This window comes from Hippocampus zosterae, chromosome 12, assembly GCF_025434085.1.
Source record: "Hippocampus zosterae strain Florida chromosome 12, ASM2543408v3, whole genome shotgun sequence".
In the NCBI taxonomy this organism is placed as follows: Eukaryota; Metazoa; Chordata; class Actinopteri; order Syngnathiformes; family Syngnathidae; genus Hippocampus; species Hippocampus zosterae.
The window spans coordinates 3,286,727-3,310,329 of record NC_067462.1 but is presented as its reverse complement, the minus strand read 5'-3'; the positions used below and the strand labels follow the sequence as shown (position 1 = coordinate 3,310,329).

The 23,603-nt window shown below is 45.9% G+C and overlaps 2 protein-coding genes and 1 long non-coding RNA gene across 7 annotated transcripts; 2 read left to right on the top strand and 1 right to left on the bottom strand.

Annotated features, from left to right (window-relative positions):
- Nucleotides 1-54: 54 nt before the first annotated feature.
- sec22a (SEC22 homolog A, vesicle trafficking protein) lies at nucleotides 55-7,501 on the top strand. Of its 4 annotated transcripts, none has more exons than XM_052082522.1 (7): nucleotides 55-221; nucleotides 1,191-1,401; nucleotides 1,507-1,670; nucleotides 2,365-2,544; nucleotides 2,619-2,803; nucleotides 2,877-3,098; nucleotides 6,921-7,501. In XM_052082522.1, exons 2-6 carry the CDS (start codon nucleotides 1,220-1,222, stop codon nucleotides 3,075-3,077), a joined length of 912 nt encoding a protein of 303 aa, XP_051938482.1. In that variant the 5' UTR covers nucleotides 55-221; nucleotides 1,191-1,219; the 3' UTR covers nucleotides 3,078-3,098; nucleotides 6,921-7,501. The 4 variants fall into 4 exon arrangements, with proteins under 4 accessions (XP_051938482.1, XP_051938484.1, XP_051938483.1 ...); XM_052082524.1 differs by lacking the exon at nucleotides 6,921-7,501 and adding an exon at nucleotides 3,608-4,419; XM_052082523.1 differs by lacking the exon at nucleotides 6,921-7,501 and adding an exon at nucleotides 3,420-4,419.
- adcy5 (adenylate cyclase 5) lies at nucleotides 4,350-23,603 on the bottom strand. Of its 2 annotated transcripts, none has more exons than XM_052082511.1 (22): nucleotides 22,640-23,603; nucleotides 21,326-22,163; nucleotides 13,479-13,628; nucleotides 13,206-13,327; nucleotides 11,979-12,090; nucleotides 11,677-11,804; nucleotides 11,358-11,516; nucleotides 11,010-11,133; nucleotides 10,691-10,831; nucleotides 9,740-9,762; nucleotides 9,023-9,167; nucleotides 8,852-8,949; nucleotides 8,586-8,673; nucleotides 8,407-8,523; nucleotides 8,170-8,328; nucleotides 7,760-7,935; nucleotides 7,135-7,155; nucleotides 6,923-7,055; nucleotides 6,410-6,673; nucleotides 5,900-6,104; nucleotides 5,694-5,818; nucleotides 4,350-5,183 (listed from the first exon to the last, which is right to left on the bottom strand). In XM_052082511.1, exons 1-22 carry the CDS (start codon nucleotides 22,654-22,656, stop codon nucleotides 5,052-5,054), a joined length of 3,477 nt encoding a protein of 1,158 aa, XP_051938471.1. In that variant the 5' UTR covers nucleotides 22,657-23,603; the 3' UTR covers nucleotides 4,350-5,051. The 2 variants fall into 2 exon arrangements, with proteins under 2 accessions (XP_051938471.1, XP_051938470.1); XM_052082510.1 differs by having other exon boundaries at nucleotides 11,010-11,151; nucleotides 22,640-23,599.
- Nucleotides 11,531-21,465, top strand: LOC127611777 (uncharacterized). Its single transcript, XR_007965451.1, has 3 exons — nucleotides 11,531-11,844; nucleotides 13,233-13,333; nucleotides 21,336-21,465. It is a non-coding gene; the product is annotated as an uncharacterized LOC127611777 (long non-coding RNA).

The window sequence follows — 23,603 nt, the reverse complement described above, 5'->3', positions numbered from 1 at the left end:
TAATACAGAAAAAAAACATTTTACTTTGAAAAAGATCCCAACTGTTCACAACAACGTTCCCCCGCCCCACCATGCTTTGCGAATTAGCCACGTAAACGTAGCACCGGTCAAACCAGCTTCATCAGCAGCGTTTGGACTTGTGTGAATAATGTGTCACTGTTCCGCACTTTGACACACGTCATACGTCTCAAAATCTCAGCGATGCTACTTTATTTCGTCAGGTACCAAAGACAATTCAAATTCACTTTTAAACTTGTTTTCCCACCCCGCAGGTGTGCGTAGGAAGCTTCGGTTACTTAGCATTTCCTTAGCATGCTAACGTTAGCCACACGGAAGCTTCGGAGCAGCTGCTTGTAACTGCTAAGTAACTCGTCAACAGCGCTCCTGAATGTCACAAAATATGTTTTGAAGGATAAATGGTCATGTTTTAAAAGACTTGGGTATACGCGAGTCTCCATTTTGTTTTAAGTGAACGCCACAAAATGCACCCTAACATGCTAACTAGCCCATAGGCTAAGCCTTTTTCTGGTTTGAACATATTTTGCTTGTCTGCCCAAATTTGGACCAGTATTTGTTTAAGATGCTTAAATGAACTGTAACAGTTTCAAATCTTAAAAATTCAGTCGCGTGTGTGGTGTCGTTCAGGGGAGGAGCTGTCCATGGTCGTGACGGCACGTCCGTGAGCAATTTTTGTGTTGCTGGCAAAAAGGCGTTACAGGCAAAATTCAAGTGTAATGTCGTCTAAATGATGTATAACTCTGCTAGAAAAACAAAACGAACAAAAAAATAGTTGGTCCACCAAAAATGAACCTTTAGTGGGTTACCAATCATAATAAATCATTTGATGATGGAATTCATATTTTGACTATTAATTTAATCGTTTAGAGACCATGTTTAATATTGTAAATCCTCGAAATTCGAGTTTGTCAACAATAAATATTTTGGTTTTTGTAGTCCGCAGTAAACGATGAGCAATGATCAGACATTTGCAAACATCCGCTTTTACTTTCGAAAACACTGATCAGCATTTTCGCCTATTTTCAGACAAGTTACGGACAAAACCATTAGCTGACTCTTATTTTTTTTCCTGCACTGTCAATTTGAATTAATGCTCTGTGATAATGTGGTCTGGTTCTCCAGGAAGGAAGTATTTCTTAGGTGTTGTTTTTTCCTCCCCCTTGTGTTCTTAGGGCGCGTTTTGCTGGATTATATCACTGACATGTCAGGTGTGCTGTTCGCCTCGGTGGTGCGCGTGGAAGATGGCCTGCCGCTGTCGGCATCCACAGACTACGAGCAGGACCGGGAGCTGCACGAGACCAGGAAGCACATGAAGGCTCTCTCCAAGAAGCTACCGCACTTCCCTGACAGATGCACCTTCAGGAGCGGGCCCTACAATGTCAAGTATGCACTGCAACCTTTAAGGTGTTCAGAAAAGCCCACTTGGATGCACTAAAAGTTGACTGTGTGTGTGTGTTTGCGTGTGTGTGTGTGTGTGTGTGTGTGTAGCTTCACGAGCGCTCTGGGTGTGTGTTACATGATGGTGTGTTTGTCTAGTTACCCTAGCGTGCTAGCCTTCTGCTTCTTGGATGAACTCCAGAAGGAATTTATCGTCACCTACGACGGTAAACGCGTCGGAGCTGCCATCAGGCCGTACTCCTTCATACAATTTGGTGACTGCCTACTCTTCATCATCTTCTTTGCACTGTCTGTCTGTGTGTTCTGTAATGCCAAAGTCAGACCAAACGCGAGTTGACCATTGTGACTTGCGGACAGACGCACGTGAGACATGGGGGACGATGCAATAATTCGTGTTCGGTCTGAACCTAGCAAAGTTTGTTTTGAGTGTCCGTTTTTTATGTGCGAGAGAGAGACTCCTGGTGTTCATTTGTATGAGGTTATGTACCACGTTCCCTGTGTGACTTGTCTCCCCGTCAAAGGTTATCGTGACTGAATTGAAATGAAATAAAAATGCTTTTTGTATCACAAAGAAGAGAAAATCTGATTACAAAATTAATTGTAGCGAAAACATTATTGTAATGAAGCTTGATTACAACAATGAAAAATAAAACTCCCAAATCAGCAATTTGGACAATTGGATGTAAAAAGCAGATAAAACCAACAAAACGATAGAGAAATCCCAAACTATTATAACACTGTCTGTGATTTGTTGCGTGCGTGCGTGCTCTGTTTGTGTATTATGTGTCAGTCTATGTCGGTGTTATACATCTGTTATTATGTGTGTCTGTTCATGCATGTGTTTTGCGAAGGTGGTGTGTGTGTGTGTATGTCTCTGTCCACGCGTGTGATGTATTATTACTGTGCGTCACTCTGACGACATGCCGATTTTGCTGCTGGCGCGTTCAGACGTGGTGATCCAGAGGACGAAGCATCGCTACAACAGCCCTCGCTCCCTCTCCACCAAGATCAACATGGCCGACATGCAGACGGAGATCAAGCTGCGTCCTCCCTACCGGCTGACCCCCGATGACCTTCACGGCATCAATGACTTCTCCTCGCGCTCCTCCGCCAAATACAAGGGCATCGGTACTGCACATGGCGAGCATGACTAATGGATCAGAACGGATGCACTTTTGTATATCTTTAATGTTGTTGTCCAGCTCCCACACAGACTTTGGAGCCTCTGACGCTTCCCGGCGCCGTGTCTTGCGTCCTCAGCGTGCTGTGCGGCGGCCTCAACCTGCTGCGAGGCGTCCACGCCATCGAGAGCATCCTGCAGAACGAGGATGAGGACTTCAGCTACGTCATCGCCTTTTTCCTGGGCACCGCCGCCTGCCTCTACCAGGTCGGCTCACGTCTATTACGCGAGCGCGCAGATGTGCTAACACGTTAACGTGAATGTTCCCTATGTGCCTCAGTGCTTCCTGTTTGCGTACTTCACGGGGTGGAGGAACGTGAAGTCGTTCCTGGCGCTGGGGCTGGTGTGTGTATGCAACATGTACCTGTTCCAGCTCAGGAACCTGTGGCAGATTCTGTTCCACGTGGCCGTCGCCGCCTGCATGACGCTGCACACGCACTTCAGGCAGCCCCTGGGCAAGGCGCCCGACTACAACGTATGAGCCGATTCTGGAGACCAGGAGGTCAGTGACTACATCCGACTGCCTTGAACGCGACACGAGGGCAACCATGAACACAACACAAAGCGACGACACCACACTCTGACGACCCTTAAAATGCAACATGAGCATCTATGACGACGTCCCGACAACCCTGAACGCGACACCAGAGTGACTTTGACGAACGCATCACGAAAATGTCATTGACAGCATCTGACCACCTTGACCACAAAATGGAGGCAGCCAATGACGTCTGACATCTCTGAACGTGAGACTAATGACAGCATTTTTTAACACTTATTCATTGCCAGCCGTTAGCCGAGAATTTGGACTTTTTTTTTTTAGAAATTTACAGTGGAGCAGCCGAAGATCCTCCTCTACTCATTGTTGTTGAAAAACATAATTGACAAGATACTTGTCAACGGCAGTGAATGAGTTAACCCCAAACACACCTGACAATAGCAACCGCGATGATGGATGAAGACCCTCAATGTACCACCACGTGACTACATTTCACCTAAACGCAACTCAAGAGTGCCATCTTACGACCCTGAGCGTGCCACATGAGCTATGAGGACAGCATTTCATAACTCGGACCACAAGACTCCAGTCTGACGACCCTGAATACACCACGAGAAGGACTACAAGGACGTCCAACGGCCACAACACATCTGATGACCCTGAACGGGTGACGACAAAACCCGATGACAGCATCTTATGACTTGGACACAATACTCTTGACTTGCAAGAGCGGACGACCCCGAAGGTGACGCACTAAATCAACGTCCCAGCTTGCCAGTTTTTTCTAAACCAAAAATGTCTTGAAAGACGAACTTTTGGAGAATCCGAAATGGCGGGGTTTTTTTTCTCTTCATTTTATAGTTATGCAATGCTGCCTAACGCACTTGTTTTTCACTCTGAAGATGTTTTATTTATTCACGAACTTGTAATGATTTAAAGTGTTTTATTTTTTGGGTGGTGGTTAGGAGTTCAGTTGAGCATCCAATCAGAGTTCTCAAAAAGCTTTATCAAAAAGCTTTTGTGGGGTGAGACAACGGACACTTATTAGGTACACCACCTGTTGAGATATGTGTACCTAATGTTCTAGCTGCTGGATGTATGTGTAAAGAGGCATTGCTTAAGTCGTATGAGGTATTCAATACAAACAAATGTTACCAGGTTTTAGTTGAGGTTTGAAAATGCTTGTATGGCTTTTTGAAACCAATTGTAGTGATCTGTTGCCACCTGCTGGCCAAAGAGTGAATAATCCTCAAATGGGACAATTGGTTCATTTATTACTTTCGTCGGCCATTCATAAAAAGAACAATAAAACATCTCCTTTATACTTTGTGTTTTATAAAGTCACATTAATAGCATCCCAACTGGCGTAATTTCCTTATTTTACTAGTTCTGTATGAAAAATACTCCCAAAACAACTCATCCAGTTGAAATGATCTGAAAATAATTTTTGGGGTCACCAAAGTTGTATTCAAAACTTAAAAATGTAACAGAACCAGCTGCAGTGTTGAATACTTTTCTTGTAAAGTGATGAAGGTAAAAGGCCTCAATTAGACATTCACTGGGTCGTACCATCGTGGGGGGGGGGTGCGCTCTATCTATTTGGCAGGCTGCCACATTGCCAGTGTTAAATTCAATATAAGTACATGACAAATACGCTATGTTTTTGTACAAAATATAGAATTTAGTGCTCCAAAAGTTATAAAAGCATCTGTTGCTGACATCGTTTTTTCTGCCTCCAAGCAGACAGCGTGAGGAACAGGAAAGGGGCGCTCACGTTGCGTTCAGAAGCTCAGAAGACGTCGGACTTTGGCTCATGGGAAATGAGCTTCTTTGGTCTTAACTTTTTCTCTCTGTCCATGAGTTCCTGCAAGGGAGGGGGGTGACTTCAAATTCCTCTCAGTTCAGTTGAATGTCTCCCAACGTGGCCCCTTGAAGATCCAGGGGGAAAAAAGTGCCTTAACTGCTGTGGGGGGGTCCACTGTTGAGGAAGTAGGTCATCATGTCGCCTTTGCCCTTCACTGTCACCACACCTCGGTACTCCAGCGAGTAATTGTAGGAGTTCAGAACCTGGTACAAGTCAGCAGTCACCTGAGAGAACGGAAGACAAGTTAGCAAGACTTGGGGGTTGGGGGAAACCTTTGCGCATTATGTAGCGATGGGGGGGTTCTACAGATGCAATTTGTGATTCATATACACCACTTTCATTTCAGATTAGGGGCCACTGTGCTCCTGCTAAAAACAAAAGTTAGTCTCGAAATGTGGCAGTTGTGTAGGCACCAAAGCACTACTTTTGTCTAACAACTCGCTTCAACATAGTTCGTGGACACCCTAGTGGAACGCGAGTTGGAGAATAAATCTTCCAAAGTACTACCTTTGGCTAAATGAAAAGAGTCAACTGACATTGGCATACTTCCTCTGCACCAAAGCACTCCTGTCAAAATGAAAATCCTCAACTCACTATTACATGGCAAATTACCACTTTTGTCTCTATGGAAATCCTCAACTCATATCCACATCTTCACCGGGCACCAAAGTATTACTTTTTGTCAAAATTCAATCCCTTCCTATTTACAGCATTTCAAGCAGTCATGTTTGCACCTGTATCTTCTCGGGCACGCCGGTGCTGTCCATGCGGCTCGCCACGTTGACCGTGTTTCCCCAAATGTCGTACTGAGGCTTCCGGGCCCCGATCACGCCGGCCACCACGGGACCCATGTTCAGACCTGACAGAGCGTGAGGGAGGGGGGTGGGGTGAGACATCCTTAGCATTCTTCGGGAGATCGCGGGCGCACGGCAGTCCTTACCGATCTTCATCTTGAAGTTGTTGAAGGAGTGCTCGTTGATGTGCTTCATCTGCTCCATGAGGCGCATGGCGTAGTCGGCCAGGGCGCGGATATGCGAGCGGCCCACCTTGTCGTACGTGCTCGCGTTCAGGCCCGACGCCGCCATGTACGTCGAGCCGATCGTCTTGATCTTCTCCAGCTGACGGAAGTTGTCTTCGCTGATGATCTGCCAAAACGTCAACACGCTCGTTAATTTTGGCAGGATAGTCTAGAGTACTGGACTTAGTAAAATCATACAGGAATAATAATGCAATGTGAATGATTCAATTCAATTTGGACAACATTCCTCAATTCAATTGGTTATTTTGTGCCGCTCTTCCGGTGAGCGCGCCTGTGCCACCAGGGGGCAGTATAATCCTACTTGATGCTTTTTTTTTTTAACCGACTGCACCTGAATGCAGCACATAGAACGTTTTGTGTTCAGGCGCAGTGTTAATAATAAGTTAGTGCGTCGGAGCGTCTTTTCGTCACCTCGTCAAAGTCGGCGATGATTTCGTTAAGGAGCCGGAGGCACTCGACGCCCTCGTTGTTTCCCTCCAGCTCCACGTAGAATTCGGAGAAGTTGCTGATGGAGGCGAACATGACCGCCACGCACTCACACGACTGGTAATAGAGCTCGTCGTTGCGGCGCTCGCGCTGCAAAAAGTGCACCGCCACGTCCTTGGGCAGGATGTTGTGCAGCAGCCGGCGGTTGTATGCCTGCAGCTCCTCCATCTCCTCCTTCTCCTCCGTCGCCTGGACACAAATGCCGCACTTCACATCACTCGTAGTGGATTCAGTTGCAACTCATCACAGTTTTGTTTTTAAGGCTCTTCATATTAACAATAATTTGAAAACTGCTTTTTTTTGCAAATGGACCACAATGCATCACAAGACAAGTCATACCTTAGGTTACAGTCCAAATTGGTGTAGTGGTTTAAAAAAAAATTGGAGATTCTTCTTTGACTGCCGTATATTCTAATACAGCACGATTACATTACAGACCTGCAGCTTCCAGAGGAAGTCGAGTCGGGCCGTGGACTCCACCTGCTGGGCGTGCAGGTAGAGTGCCAGCACGAAGACGGTGATGACCACGGGCGTCATGATCTTCAGAGGCACCTTCGACTCCGCCACGCAGCTGCGGGATGCACATGTACACCCAACCAAAAAGTTTTTAGGCTCTGTTTCAGTAAAGGGCAACGACATGTTGATCTCACCTGGTTCCATTCACGTGCTGGCTAAGAGGAACAAAAGAGAACAAAAAGGTCAGACCTTCATCTACACAAACTCATATTTACACGTGGAAGCTGCCCTTGGATCTTTGGTACCAAGGAACTACTGTATGTATGAGTTGAGGGGTTGCTTTTAGACAAAATCAGTGCTTTGCTGCCATCCTAGGGCTGGGAACTATGTTGGAATGAGTTGAGGAGCTTCCTTTGACCAAAAACTGCTTTGGCACCCTCTTGTAGAATCGTGGTGCTGAGGAACTATGTTGAAGTGAACTGACGTGCATCAAGAGAAATGCTGATTTGCTGTTATCTTGGTACCAAGGAACTATTAAATTGACAAGTGTCGTTTACAAAAACAATTGTGCTTTGCTGCCATTGTAGTGCAAAGAAATGTTGACGTGAGGAGCTTCATACAAGTGTCGTGATTCAACCCCATCCTGCACGTTTGGGTACCGATGAACAATGTTGAAGTGAACCGAGGAGCTTCATTTAAACAGATGCTGCGACTTCCTCTTGGCAACGTAGGGGTTCTTAGCAGCCATTTTATTCAACCCCGTATTCCGCTGCATTAAAACCACCTCCGTGGCGACAGGTAGTCGGACCGAGAACTCACGCGGCGTTGGCCACGGTGAGGATGTCGCGGTTGTCGAGGAGCGCGGCCCGCGGCAGCTCCAAAACCAGAAGGTAGAGCAGCTCCATTGACAGCATGAGCACAAGCTTGCCCAGACTGTGTGCCTGCAGGAACACCGAGCACGCCAGCAGGCTCAGCACCACGCACCACGAAAAGTACTGAGGAACACACACAGACACAAAGAGCAGCAAACTCATTTTTAACGCTGTCCACGAACGCCTCGTGTCTTCTTTTACGACTGTACTTTTCACATTTAAAAAATGTGGCTGAACCACGTTTATCTTTTTTACAACTGCACTTGAATGCATCCTAACTAGAGAATGTTTTACAACTAAATCTGCCCCCCCCCCCCCCACAACTTTTTTTTAACTACTCCAGTGCTTCTGTTGTACCTCGGGAAATCCACAGAAGGGCGCTTGGTCCCCACAGGGACCCGTCTGTGCATCCAGGCTGTAGTTAAGTAACTGGGCGTGGCAGGCGTCCACCGCATCCCGGCTGATGTTAAGCTCCGCCCCGATGCAGCCGCGAAGGTCGTGCCCGCTGCAGCTGAACTGAGGAAAGAGGCATTTTTTCAAAAGCTCAAGCGGGGTCCAACGGCCAAGTGCCACCGTTAAGCTCACGCCACTCACGATGTTGGCGAAGGCTGACAGGAAGACCACCACGATGGTGGCCACGCCCACCAGGGTGCTATTGAGACGCGATTGAACGATCCTCCTGGAAAAGGTCTGCAGGGCCGCCGGGAACACCTAAAACCCCCACGGGCGGTTACTCGCGTTTTAAGAGCAAACGATTAGGTGCCGCGACTCACCCCGTAGCAGCAGTACACGCTGGATACGAACACGAGCGCCATCAGGAGGATCAGGCAGCATGTGAAGAAGCCCCTCATCACGCCCGAGCTGCAAATGTGATGATGACGATTATTCTACACATCAGTATATTCTAGAGAACATATTTTCAGTGCAGCTTTGCTAAGTCAATTTCCTCGCTTGATGAGAATGTCAAGCAACCGAGTGCTTCACTTCATCTTACAAAAATATTTGCAGATCAATATTGTTGCATGTGCGTGTGACTCACGGAGGCACGACGACGACGTGTATGCAGCAGATGAAGAGGAAGACCAGAGAGGCGCACGCCACGTACGCCCCGAAGCGGGAGTCCACCTGTCTGGAGTACTGCGCCGCAAAAATCATGTTTGCGTTACGATTATCGGCATCGAGAAGAAGAGGAGGAGGGCCAGTGCGGAACCTTGCTCTCCAGGTCAGCCTCTCTGAAGGTAAGCAGGAACTTCCTGACGTGTTCCGACCTAAGGCGGTCGATGCTGCGGGCGTCGATGGCTCGGCCCAGGAACTCGTCCACTTCGTCCTCGGGGTTCATGTGCTCTTGCGCGTGTCTGAATGGAAAAAAAAAAAAAAAGATGTCACATTTACTTCCATTCAGGTCCCACTTGACCTGAATGCGACACTTAATTTTAAGACTGTACCTGAACATCTCACCACAATTTTTTTTTTAAATGACTGCACCTGAACACATCACACGAAATGTGATAACATCGTTTTTTTTAACTGCTGCAACTTAATGTAGAGTAGAATTTCCTTCTTTACGACTGCACTTGAACGCACCACTTCTCACATTATTTTCTTGTATCAACTTTAGAGGACCCTTTTTCTTAAGACTGCGCCTACAACTGCAGTTAACTTTTTTACAATCCACTCGTACCACAGGCAAACGTGCTTCCCACGCCCCCGGGTGTCCGCTTTGAAGCTAAGTCTTATGGCGAGCTGGTGTAGGCATCTCACTGGTGTACGTGGAGGGTTTCCTTGGCAACAGGAAGACCGGTAATAGCGACCAGGAGCTAACGGTGGAGATCAAGGGAACTCCCCCAGAGTGTCACAACTAATATTCTATATATATATATATGTGCGTGTGTGTGTGTGTGTGTGTGTAAATACTTTCAAAACTCACTTGTCCTTTGGGTCTTCAAAGCCCTGCGATGCACAAGAAAGAGACACGAGATCATGAAAAATGCGAGATTCTGTGAAAAAGACGAGGTCATGTACGACATATGACATACATTCAAGGATGTTATTCCAGGAAAAAGATAGTTAAGGAGGCGTGACGGATTGAAAGAGACTTGATGTCATGAAAAGGACGGTATCAATGACAGGGATGAGGAAAGTAGTAGTGGTGGTGGTGATGTGTATATGTGTGAACGTTTTGTCTGCGTCCAATCAATGAACGCCTCATCACATGCAAAAACATCCCGTCTGGGTCAGGTGCCGACTTGTTGCCATGGTACCAAGCAGCTCCGTCCTGATCAATTTAGCACATTAACACAAAGTCGATTGTGTTGCTTTGGTTCATTAGTAAAGCCTGAATGAGACTCGCGTCTGTGCTCCTTGGCCTCACGTACTGCACTTACTGCGTACTCTCATTCAAAACGTTTTTAATTATTATTTGGTTTGTTTGATTTCATTCACAGAAAACATTTGAGTCGGCATCACTTATTTTTCGACATGTACGTGAAACAAAAACAAATAAAATACAGGAGGAGACCAGATTTCTAGATAAAGACGGCAAACTGATTCTTCAAGCCTATTGAATACGCTAAAACGCTATTTTGCGTTTTAGAAAAGAAAAAAATTTAAGGTACGTTTTGCACACTCTGTGTTGTTAACAATGTGTTATTTAGCTTCCAAAACACTACCAGTATGTCCCAAAAAAAAAACAATCAACAAAAATCTGATTGCAGCACGTTCAAGGTTAAAGCTAAATACCCCCAAGGCTGTGTGACTGTACAAATTGAATCATCCTGTTTAAAAACAATGTAAATGCCAAATGACACGGTCGCTATGACGACATGGACAGTTGAAAATGTCGGGCCAAAAGAGGATAAATCAACTGCGCCTCACTTACCATCCTCTTCATCTCTTTGGAAATTTGGTTGTTGTTGGCCAGGTGGTTGTAGAAAGGTCTGTCCGTCCAGTGGCTGCTGTTGTGACTCAGCGAGTTCGCCCGGTGACAATTCATCTTGGCGATCACCGCCTTCTCCTCTTTCTGGCGCAGGTGAACGAACACACACAGACACACACACACGGCTCGCTATGTATTGGAATGTTCAAATGATGAGCACAGAGAGCCGTCTTTGATGTATTTATGTCGTGCTTCTGTTTTCACCGTGACAGGAGGTTTGTTTTCTTGGACTCGAAACAACATGGGAGGAAGACTCTCTTACCCTCTTCTGGCTGCATCCGACGATGAGGAACGTCTCGATGCTGTTCCTCTTCAGGTAAGGGTTCCTCTCGCCTCCCGCTCCCGCCTCCACGTCGTAGTCGCCGTTCAGATAGTTGAGCGTGGCCCTGGTGATATGGATGCGCCTGAAGTGACAGTTTACGTTTTCAATTGAAAACCGAAAAGCAGAAGAAAAAAAGAGTAACTCATTTGATTTGATTGTTGTTTGCTCGTCTACAAGTTTCAGTTTGATGCCGTCAGCTTGGGGGGGGGGGGGGGGGCAAATCCGTTTGGGCTTATCGTGGCGGCTAAGACCTGGGACCAGTTCTATCCGTTCTTGTATTTTCCTCACCCCGCTTTCCCGCCAGCCTCCATCTGGTTGGCGAGCGTGACGTCGTTGGACCAGACGTCAAACTGCCATTTCCTCAGGCCCAGCACGCCGCAGTGGACGCGCCCGCTGTGGATGCCCACTCGCATGTTCACGTTGACGCCCGTCACCTCCCGGACCAGCCTTGGAGGGTGCGAGGGTGAAACGCACAACAGTGGGTTACACAGGTAGCATATGAGGACACCCCCTAGTGGCCGAGAACTGCACAGTTGCGACATCATGGCATTCTGATTGGATGATTCTGACTACGTTTGGCTCTCGGCACGAGACGTGGTCGTCTTACGAGATGGCTTCGATCATGTCCAGGCCCATCTCAACGCAGCAGTGGGCGTGGTCAGCACGGGCCTCGGGAAGGCCCGACACGCAGTAATAGCAGTCACCAAGGATCTTGATGCGGAGGCAGTGATTCTCCTGAGGACACATCAGAAACGTGCGCATCAATACATGGGAGGTATTTATTTCAGCCTCGATATGTTGCCTTGTCATTGTATCACCTTTGTCAAAATTGATGGTTTCTATAATTGCGACTTAGACGATGTCAGGTTTTAAGACCACAGCAATACATGAGCGCGCTTGCGTACTTACCGCTGCCAACTTGTCAAAGCGAGCAAAGAGTTCGTTCAGCGTCATGACGAGCTCCTGAGCCGTACACTGAGACGCCAAACTTGTGAAGCCTTCGATGTCTGCGAACAAGATGCTACACAAGGAAAAAAAAAACAAAAAAAAGAAAAAAAAACATTTTTTGGGACAAATTGATGGTGGTGGGGGCAGTACAACAAAAACAATGAAAACACTTTCAAATGTGAGCTCATTTTCCTGTCAGGGATGTTGGACAGTACATCCTCCAAAATCAGGAGGGATTTCTTGTGCTTTATCTAAACGAAAAGAGACTTGATGTCACAGCAGTGAACACCAACAGGGATCTATTGTGCTACAGTCACAAACGTCCTCAAGACATAAACCTGAAACAGGTCACGCTAATCTCATGGGTGGCACATGACTGCCCTGCCGCAAGGGTCTGGTCTACGCGTATAGCGACAGACAAACAGAAATAGATTGATGTGTAGAACTACTGCAGAGTGAAAAACTACATATGCTAAAAAAACAACATTCATGCGAGTATATAAAAACAGATTCATGGAATTCCCGCCATCCCCTTTTATGATGCTCCTAAAATCAGCAGCGATTTTGCTGTGCTGGGTTGCAAGTTTCTAAACGACGAACCGATACGGCAGCCGCCGAATCGATGATGCTAACGAAATGGCGGCTGCCGAATCGACAAATGTCCGTCAACTTCAATGACCACTCAAGACTGCAACAAACCATCCAGTCTCCTCGTAACACAGCAGTGTAGCATCCAAATTATTCCAAGCACTTTTTGTCTAGGCTACGTTGTCATGTGTTTATTTCTCACAGCAGCTATGATTGTTTTCACTGGCTGCCTTGTGTGATTTTTTTTTTTTTTGTCATGAGCTAATGACCTCCAAATGAACTCCCCCCCCCTCTCTCTCTCTTTCACTGCAGGCCCGCATAACATCAACACTCAAAATGCGGTCATTCGCTAATGCTACTGCGCTTAAAGTTGTTAGCCAACAGCGGCGACAGGAGGCGTCACTCAGCTTCCTGTTGCCGCCAATTAGCGGGCCCAATTAGCCAAGTTACCCCCAACCAACACCGCCACAAACCATTAGCAGTGGTGGCTCATAAGCTAGCCAAGGTTAACCTTAATAATTCTTGAATACCCTTCGTTAGCTAGCAGACGTTACACAACTTATCGTAATTTGTTGCCATTTCTTTTGCATCATTTTGTACCTGACGTTGTCGTGCTTCTGTATGTAGATTTTGTGAAACATCATGTCCTCCTGCTTGGCGTTGATGTCCGCCTTCATCTCCATGGCGACGTGGCGGGGGAGCACCGACAGCAGCAGACGCTCCTGCAGGTAAAAAAATAATAATAATAATAATAAAATATACAGAAAACAAACAAAAAGACATTTCCGGCCACGCTGACCTTGTGTGCAACGTGGGGTGAATGACTGCGGCGTGTTCACAATAATCCCCAAATAATTGCGGAATGTTATTCACCTGCTGCTGGTTCTCCCGCTGCGAGTGCAGGCGAGCTTGGATGCATTCCCGCGTCTCCCGAAAGGCTTGCCTCTGAGAGCCCTCGGCCGGGTAATGTGTGCACACACCCACGATGTTGGTGCACAAGAATATCAGCATATTGGACACCAGCTGCGGTGCGCAAACACAGACAACATTCAACATCTTGTACAACGGCTTTGCCCACAACACACCCCAACTTTCTTTGACACAAAATAATGACATTGGCAATGAAAATGAAATATTTCTACCAATACGTTCTAACGATTACTAAATACGATAGAACATATTAAAAACACATTCAAACAATTTTGCAGTACGTTCCAATGTTAAATGTTGACTCCACATTGATAGTCGCACACTTCTGCACAACGGTGCTATTCGAGCTTGATATCCAACCGAAACGACACTCGGGCACACAAAAGGTCTTTTCACATCCACTCCAGTCAGCACACAAGAATGTATCGATAATCAATGACGGGGGGGGCCGTGCAGGAAAATTCCTGCGTGTCCACTTGCAACACCGTAGAACAACAACGCCGTTCGTCCTTCCGTGTGCGCCACAAAGCAAACATACCGACTTGTTTTGTCCGCTATCTGAAAAAAAAAAAACTCAATTTTGTGCTTGACAAATAGTAATTGCCCCAAAGTTGATATTTTGCCCCGAATAACAACATATACAGTTTTCTTTTTGTCATCACAAAAAAAAGTGATTAATGAAAACAGTATATCCTGTACAACTCAAAAGAAGTTAAAATATGCGAGTGTAAACAACGGAGATCATGTGGTTGCACAAGTGTGCACACCCGCACATCATGGGGGTTTGGCTGTGTTCAAAATGGAGCAATCGCATCGCAATTCATGTTAAATGGGAGTCGGTACACCACTGCCACCATTTTAATGACCCCCCCCAACCCCCCAAAAAATGAAGTTCAGTTGTTCAAGTAGGCTTTCAGTTTGACCGTCTTCATCAAAAACACATTTGGCAGGCAAAGATAATATTTCGCCTTTACACCATTTTTTCCATAAGTTAAAAAAAAACTATTCGAATTTAAAAGCGAGCATGACAAATGAGCTTAAACAAACTCTGAGCCCATGCGAATGCAATATTTGACACCACAAATCGGTAACATGAAGTCCCCGACACAGATGCGCCGTTCCTCATCAAAACAACTAAAGTATGCCACTCCAAATAGCTTTGTTGCGCCTGTCAGCGGAGCGAAACGCCGCTTCAACAAAGACATAACCAAAGCTTCCTGCAGCTGGCCCTCCCCCGCCTCCTGGTTGCCGAGGCAACGCTGCATGCATCAGATAAAGTCTTCGTCTAGTCAACAGGTCAACACACGACACAAACGCGGGCTCTTCTATTAATATCCACGCCTCCCTTATTTGGAGCGCACGGGCTTTACCTCCTCGAGACTTGGAACAACACGACTGCCGTTCCCCCGACGAGGAGGAGGCAGACGAGCGACGGCAGGGAAGCGCCAATATTAGATAAACACGATCGGCACAAGGCATACCTAATGAAGTAGCTAACAGCAAATGTCAATCAAGACTTCCTGCTGACCAATGAGGGGAAAAAATAATGGTAATTAAAACAAATGTATAATTCAATGCAATTCTTTTACAATTGTATAAAAGAGACATTAAATTACATTATTCAAAATAAGATTCAAATACATTTGAAAAAAAATGTATTATGAGTTATCTTGCCATTCATTCATTCATCTTCCGAGCCGCTTGATCAATTGTATAAAAGAGACATTAAATTACATTATTCAAAATAAGATTCAAATAAATTTGGGGAAAAAAATTATTTTGAGTCATCTTGCCATTAATTCATTCATTCATTCATCTTCCGAGCCGCTTGATCCTCACGAGGGTCGCGGGGGGTGCTGGAGCCTATCCCAGCTGTCTTCGGGCAGTAGGCGGGGGACACCCTGAATCGGTTGCCAGCCAATCGCAGGGCACACAGAAACGAACAACCATTCGCACTCACATTCACACCTAGGGACAATTTCGAGCGTCCAATCAGCCTGCCACGCATGTTTTTTTTGGAATGTGGGAGGAAACCGGAGCACCCGGAGAAAACCCACGCAGGCCCGGGGAGAACATGCAAACTCCACACAGGGATGCCGGAGCTGGAATCGAACCCGGTACCTCTGCACTGTGAAGCCCACGTGCTAACCACTGGACTACCGGTCATCTTGCCAGTTTCAGGGGAAAAAAAATTGTAATTGAAATGGTCATTGCATATTTTCAGCATTTCTTAAGATCGTGTGTAATTTCAATGACTTGTCTAAATCCACAATCTCTTACTTATCCTTGCTTATTAGGAGGCTCAAACACATGATTAGCGTTACCGCCGTACAGTGTCGGTGTCGAACAAAGCGGCGCTTCTTGCAACATTTAACCGTGGAAGACTCGTTGCTTCCAGCTTCCGAGGGAAATGACAGTCACACTACAAAAAAATTGCATTCCATAAAGAAAAGATTTCTTGTTCGCTTTCACAAGATGGAACAATTTGTGACTTTGTTTAATGGGGTTAGCGGTTTGTATCGATAGCAGCACAGTATGCGCATTGCGGCCCTGCAGGAGGTAATGCGGGTCATGCGCTAACTGGGTTGCATGTTGAGAGGTGTTCAGCCTCGTTGTGAACTCAAGAGGTTCAAAAAGGGCACTCACATGATTTTTTTTTTTCAAGCTCCTTTCACACAGGGGCTGAACACCTTCACAACCACTAAATAACTCCTAACCAACACTAACCCATCGTAATCAATCGACAAATAATGTACATCACGCTAATTAGCACGGCGAGCTGATTGAACATGCGATTTGCTGGCAACCAGTTCAGGGTGCTCCCCGCCTACTGCCCGAAAACGGCTGGGATAGGCTCCAGCACCCCCCCCCCCCCCCCCCAAGACCCTTGTGAGGATAAGCAGATCGGAAAATGGATGGTTGTCTATCATGGGTAGACCCACCAAAAATTCTCAAGAAGCCATCCCAGGAAAGACAGGATGGCTGCCATTTTGATTTGAAGCAGCCATTTTAGTGTCTTTTGGCTATTTTAAAGGGTCTTTTGATTTCATGGAAAATTCAGCCCACAAACCCACATTCACTTTACAACATGAACCATTTGCCTCATGGGCAAACCCACAAAAAAAAAAGACTCTAGCAGCAATGCTCCAAAAGGCACAATAAGTGAACATTTTGCTTTAAAACAGCCACTTTCGGGTCATTTTCGGCCATTTCCGGGTGTCCTTCAATTTCTTGAAAAGTTCAGCTCTTTGGAGCTCATCATACTTTTTGTCAGTCATGAGTTGACAGACCCCAAAAAATGCTGAAAAAGTCACGCCAGAAACGACCGGTAGTGCCAGTATACGCCATTTGTGTTTGAAGCAGTAATTTTGTCCATTTGAGGTTTGCTTCAAAAATAGATACTTTTGCCCCAATACTAATAAACGTGAAGTACATAAAGTACACAAATGGGCAACACATTTGCTTTTGTGGTCATTGCCCGTGGGCTTAGCATAAAGGCAAAGTCTGTTGACTCACCATTAAGCCTGAATTTCATATTTTTAGCCCGCCGCTACTCCGTCTCTTTCCCTTTCCGTCCCTCTCTGCCCACACGTATCGTTAATTTTCCCTAACGGAGCATTATCGGCGTGCTCGGCGGTGATTCACGACATCGGGTCACACCGTGTTTAAGCAGAGACGACCCCCAGCACTTAAGCGTCCTTTAATCATGTGGCCATTCAGCAGAGTTAAAGCAGGATGTTCCCGTCCTCTCTCGAGGACCTCGTCAGCTCAGGTCCATTAGCACTCGCTTTCTGACGTCATTTCGTAGATAATTGATCAGATTCTGTCAGAAATTTACACATACTCTTGTGGGAAAGGAAATTGTATCCTTTTATAGGCTCATTGTCACGGACAGTTCACGTGTTTTATTTGGCGAGAATTCTCAAAACCTATCAAAACACCGAGACATTCAAGCGGCTGTGCGTTAGCTATCGGCTAATTGACTAGAAGTTAATGAATGAATGTTTAATAATATCGTGGGGGGGGGGGGGGGGCTCTTTCTTGAGGATCTACTCATGACAGACTTGCCTACCAAATTTCATGTAGCTAAATTAAACTGGCTTTGGGGGATCAAAAAAATTGAAATTGAAAGTCCCCTTGAAATTGCCTAAATGACCTCAATATTTTTCGAATCAAAATGGCTGACTTCCTGTGTCGTTTCAGGCATGGATTCTGGAGAGGTTTTTGTGGGTGTACCCACAGTTGACATGCCAAGACACGTTCATATTGGCAAGTCAAGTTGATTTAAGGGGCTGAATTTAAAAAAAAAAAAAATCTAAATGGACGAAACATTAAAAGGCCGCCTCCAGATCAAAATGGCAGTCTTCGCCTGTCTTTTAAGGCATGGTTTTCCAAAACTTTTTTCGTGGATCTATTTGTGACAGACTCTGCTACAAAATTTCATGTTGCCGAATAAACTGGGTTCTGAGGCGGAATTGTCAAATAATTTAAAAGACCCCTGGAAACAACCATAATGAGGCTTAAATGAGACCGTCAGAAAAAAATGTCAGACCTGTTCAGGCATGACTTCTTCATACATTTTAGTGGGTTTACTCATAATCGACTCTCCACCCAAATGTCATGTTACATGAACCTGGCTTTGATGGCTGAATTTTCCCCACGAAATTCAATGGAACACAGCAAGTGACCAATTAGGCAACTTCAAACGGAAGCTGAATCATTTCAAAAAAATGTGAACAACCTCATGAAATAATCAAAGTGGCCGTTTCAAAACAAAATGACTGACTTCCTATGTTCTTTTTTGACACGGCATGGGTTCTTAAGACTTTTTTGTGGGTCACCTCACCGTGCCGTGTTGCCACGTGAAACCGGTGTGTGGGGTAATTGGAGGCGGGCTCCGTGCCCACTGCCATGCCCTCCTCATGCCAGGAAGCTTTCATGAGGCCTCACAATGAAGGTTACTTGCTCAGCCTGCAGCTCCCAGCGATGACCATGTCGATTTTAGAACATGTACAGTGGTGGTTTTGTATTGGAAATCAAGTCAGCATTCAGTCAGTTGATTGCGAAAAATGTTTGCATGATAGGCCAAAACGGAGCCTGCCGGCTGGACTCCTCGTATTATCGCTTTAACAATGGCCGACTGTGAGGCAAACACGCACACGTACCCAAGCTTCGGTGATGCTTTTTGTGCTCTCATGTCACTCCAAAATCGAGCCGTAGTTTTATATTTCATGAAAATCATTAAATGTTTGAGCAACATGGCTAATCGCTGGATACGTTCAAAACACAGCAAACCATTTCTTGCGTTAGCAGCATGACCAAATGTGTGTGCGTTACCAATGTTCATGTTACAACACCTTTTGTTTTTGTGAGCCAGCAAGTTTAGGCTACGGATACAGAACCGCGGCTAACCACTCACTAGTTTAGCGACATGGCTAAAAAACACCTGCTGCGTTAGCATCGTAAACCATTTCTTGTGTTAGCAACATAAACCATTTCTTGTGTTAGCAACATGGCTAACCATTCACTCGCAGGCAGGCAGCCAACCAACACACATCAAGCACAGATAAGACGGACAAACCAAGGCTGCATTAGCGACTGATGCAAGTAGCCAGTAGCCGCCTTGCTAAATGCTTGTTTTTAAAGACATTATTTAAGACAATAAGCTCATTGGACTAAAGATAAAGAGGTTCTGTTCTGAGACAAATTGACCAGTGTGATGTAAAAGCCTGCCATGATGCTTTTTCTGTTGCTAAAACGGACACTGCTGCTTTTAAACATGAACAGCATCTGCCAGGCTGACTGCTATTCATAAGCTTGTACAGTACACAGCATTAGCAACCACAGACGCCGCGAGTAGCTCTCATTGGGATTGTGACGCAAGAGAGAAAAACAAGTCGCGGTCACAGAGACTGGACACGGCAGAAAGCAATGGAAGAGGAACAGAAAAACAATGGATTCAAACAACAGCAGTCAGGTGCTTGTTTGTTATTGACTTCACGCTAAACCTAGCCCTAATGCCCCCACAAAAAAAGGGGGCATTTGCAGTTTTCCATGGAACACAGTAAAGAGGCAGACTACATTTAAAAAATAATGTTAGAAAATTAAAAAAAATGCTTCCGATTAGGGCTCATTTGGGTTTTGGCCGAAATCCCGAATAGGAGTTTGCGTCAAACCAAAATGAAAACTATTCATCTCAGTTTTGGAAGACCACCACAATTATTTCACATCCATATCAGACTATTTGAGTATTTTTGCTCGTAGATGGTCTGTTTGCACGAAGGCGTCTTGAACCGGTGGGAAAGCTGCAAGCGATCATTCTTCCCACACTAGCATTGTTGTTGTTAGCATTTCACCGCCCAGCGGCTTACGTGAAAGTCAAGTCGTCTCGGAAGTTGTCAGTGGTCCGAGCTTTATTTTTACGCAGCGACGCAACGGCGTTAAATATTTGGTCGTACAGTTGCCAACGTTATTGCAGGCGTCGGCCAACTCCAGGATCAGTCACATGATGGTTGTTGGAGAAACCGGCCCTACGTTAAAAACAGCGCGACCAGTTTCCCCGAAGCTTTGCAGAAGGGTGTAATGAGCAAGACATTTTGATGAGTCCCAAAAACAATCAAACCAAAATTTGGTTTTCTGAATAATGATAATATATTTAATAATATTTATGAATTAAGGATTAGGTTCAGCAACAGTTGGGATTTTTTTTTCTGAAACCTCAGCTATCAATGACAACACATGGTAAAGTCCGTATTGCGCAAACCTTTATAGGTCAACCAAAATCATCATTTTTTAAATCAGAACTCAGAATTTTCTCAACAGTAAATATTTTTTTTGAAAGCAGGCCGATTATCTTTGCGTTGAATCAAAATAAGACATTTGCATTTACTTTGGGAAACAATACCCTGCTCTGTATCGTCAGATAAAACATAGGAGAATTGACAAGAGTGATGCTCTGCGTTTTTTTTTCCCCTCTCAGGGGGCTGTTTTTGTTGCCCCATTTCTCCCGTGGGATACCCCCCGCCTCCACCTCCTCTCTCAAAAATTCTCTTTAGCATCCCAGTGGAGGGAACATAAACGGTCCTGGTTGGCAAAGATCCAGTGTTAACAGGGTCTTAATTGAACCGCTGCTCGGTCATAACGTGTTGATTCACAACAGATGGCCGTCGGATTGTGAAGAACAATGTAGCACATAATGGACAGCAGCGCTTTCACCAATCGACTCGAAATTTGGGCGGACAAGTCTATGTAAAAAGATTCTCATGGTCCCGTGCAGAATATTTCCCAGGAGATTAGACAGGTCAGAATTTCAAGGCTCATTGTTCAATAAAGAAAATAACAAAATAAAATTCAGCCCCCTCACATTGTTTTTACTAATCAAAAATCAATTTGTTTTGGCGGATAGTCACCAAATTCGTTAGCCATTTGTAACCTAAAAACAAAAAGAACATTAAACAAGAAAGATCCTACTACAAAATGTTACACAAAAGGGGAGGGGAAAAATGCACAAAAATATTGGTGCAAAATAAATTAAACTATTCGACAGTAAAAATAATTGAAAAAGCGTCAAGACTACAATAAAAATGGAGAAAAAAACAATTAGCATTTTCTAAATTAGCATTTAGAAATATGTGTATATATATATATATATATATATATATATATATATATATATACCTGTATGTATGTATATAAAGCTATTTTTAAAAATATTTTTAAATAATTAAAATTGAATAAAAGATTAGCTGGAAAAATTCACAAACTAGAAAAAATTAAAATTGAAATTGTACCTGCTTCCAGAGAAAGGGATCCATGTTGTTCTGCATCCAGGACAGGCCGACGTGCAGGGCGGACAGCAGCAGTCCGGTGACCACTGCAGCTCGCATGCGGACGGGTAGCAACGTGTAGACCACGTGGATGAAGAAGACGGTCCACCAGATGCCCTCCGAGGCGTCTCGAGGTCGCACCAACAGCACGCCCACGACCTGCACCAGCAGCACCAGCAGGATGAGAGCATAGCACACCACCCACATGTGGTCCTGACGGAAACCAGTCCGGTTGCACGCCACCATCAGCGCCAACGTCAGAAGGATGGCGGCGGAGAAGACCACCACGTAGGCCACGCTCGGCTCGTTGCCAGCCAAGCAGTGGAAGAGCAACATGACGCCAAAGACCAGAACCAGAACGGCCATCAGCATGGTCAGGCTGCTCTGGTTGAGCCGGAAGAAGTAGCGCTGATACAGCCGCTCCAGGTTCTCCGATTGGAACTTCTTGGAGCTGAAGACGTGCGCCACCCCGGACCAGAATGCCGGCGCAGAGAAGCCGACCTCCAGCGTGGGGGCGACACCGTCCTGAGGGAGGCCCAGCTCAACAGACTTGGCCCGGACCTCGTCTCCGCGCTCCTGCCATGCAGAGCGAGAGCGGAAGCTGACCCGGCTCACCATAGTGGTCACCTGGCCAGGACGTCCGGCCCGGCGGCGCTCTAGGGGGTCGTCGTCATCCCTCCAGTGGCTGTTGGGTCTCCGGGTAGGGTATGCGCACCCATTAGCCACAGAGTCAGACTCACCCCAGGCTGACCGGTGCTCCACGCCGCCCCGCAGGGCAGGACCGCCAGAGGGTGGGCTGACACTGTTGCAAAAATATTACATATTAAATACCGTGATTGGAATGAAATATAAATGTGTTAGGGGAAAAAACAAAATATATGCATCTGTAAATAAATTGGGGAAATGGTTTTCCAAAATGACAAAAATCTTAGAAAAATAATTTTTTAAAGTGTAAAAAGTATTCAAAAATATAAAGCATTTAGTATTTCAGAAAGAAAGTGCACAAATATAAAAACAAAAAAGGATTTGGGATAGAAAACTACGAGTATTTTTTAAAGGGGGAAATACCAAAATATTAAAATAAAAACATAAAATTAAATATGAAAATTATACATGTTTTATTGTTCAAAAATGGGTAACGACTTTTTTTATTACAAAACAAAAAAAAATAATAGAGACTGCTGCCAAAACATTTTGGTAAAATTGCTTTTTAAAAACACGCAACAAAGAAATAAGAGGAAAAAAAGAGACTTGGGGGGGAAAAAAATGTATATTAACCTGTTGGATCTGGACATGGTCAGGAAAAACTCAACTACAAACACATCGCTGTAGTTGCGGCCACTTTTTACTTGCAGTAAATCCAAACGTCAAACTTTGGCTGCCAAACATTAATTCCAAAAGGATTCTTAAAGTGATAATCCTGCTAAAATTGTATTTAAATTGGGGGTGGGGGGGAATCAATCATGCGAGCCACAAGGGAAGTTGGCCCGCGACGCTCGGGAACATTAGCTCCAGGTGGATTCGGCTCCACATCATCGGGCCCAATTAAGAGGCGCCCGAGGGGAGCGTCGCTGCTCCCCGCAGACGGGCTGGCATCGATGACGGTGAGTGGTACATCCCCGACGGTGGCTGTTTCGGTTCAAACCGGCCGACACCTGCGCCGCCGAGGAGGAGCCAGGCGTCGTTGGGCAGGGAATCATCACCGCCTCCGCCAGCCACCCGGTGGGTGCGAGGCTCCGGGATCAGGTCGGCGTCGCCATCCAAGCCGAAACAGGGAGCTCAACGCTCGGGGAAGGTGAGACGCGCCTCCTCCGTACCAGCACCACTGGTCCGGTCGTGACGTACGCACCACACCGGGAACGAGCTCCGTTTAGCGGCTAGCAAACATCCGACGCCTTTCTCCAGAAACTGTGGACTCAACGATTGACGCGTTCCCCATTGGGGTACTTAGAGGAGGCGGGATGCTGAGCCGGGAGATGCCATTGGACGAGGCGCCAGTCAATCAAAACAGTGGCCGCGCTTGCACAGCTGGGTGGCCCACACGTAAACCAAGGTTGGAAGACCGATGTCATCCATCCATCCCTTATCTGAACTGGTTTTTCCTCACGAGGGTCGCGGGCGTGCTGGAGCCGATCGCAGCTGACTTCGGGCAGTAAGCAGGGTACACCTGGTTGCCACTCAATCGCGGATAGTTGTTTGTTTCTGGGTGCCCTGCGATTGGTTTCTTGCAACCGGTTCAAGG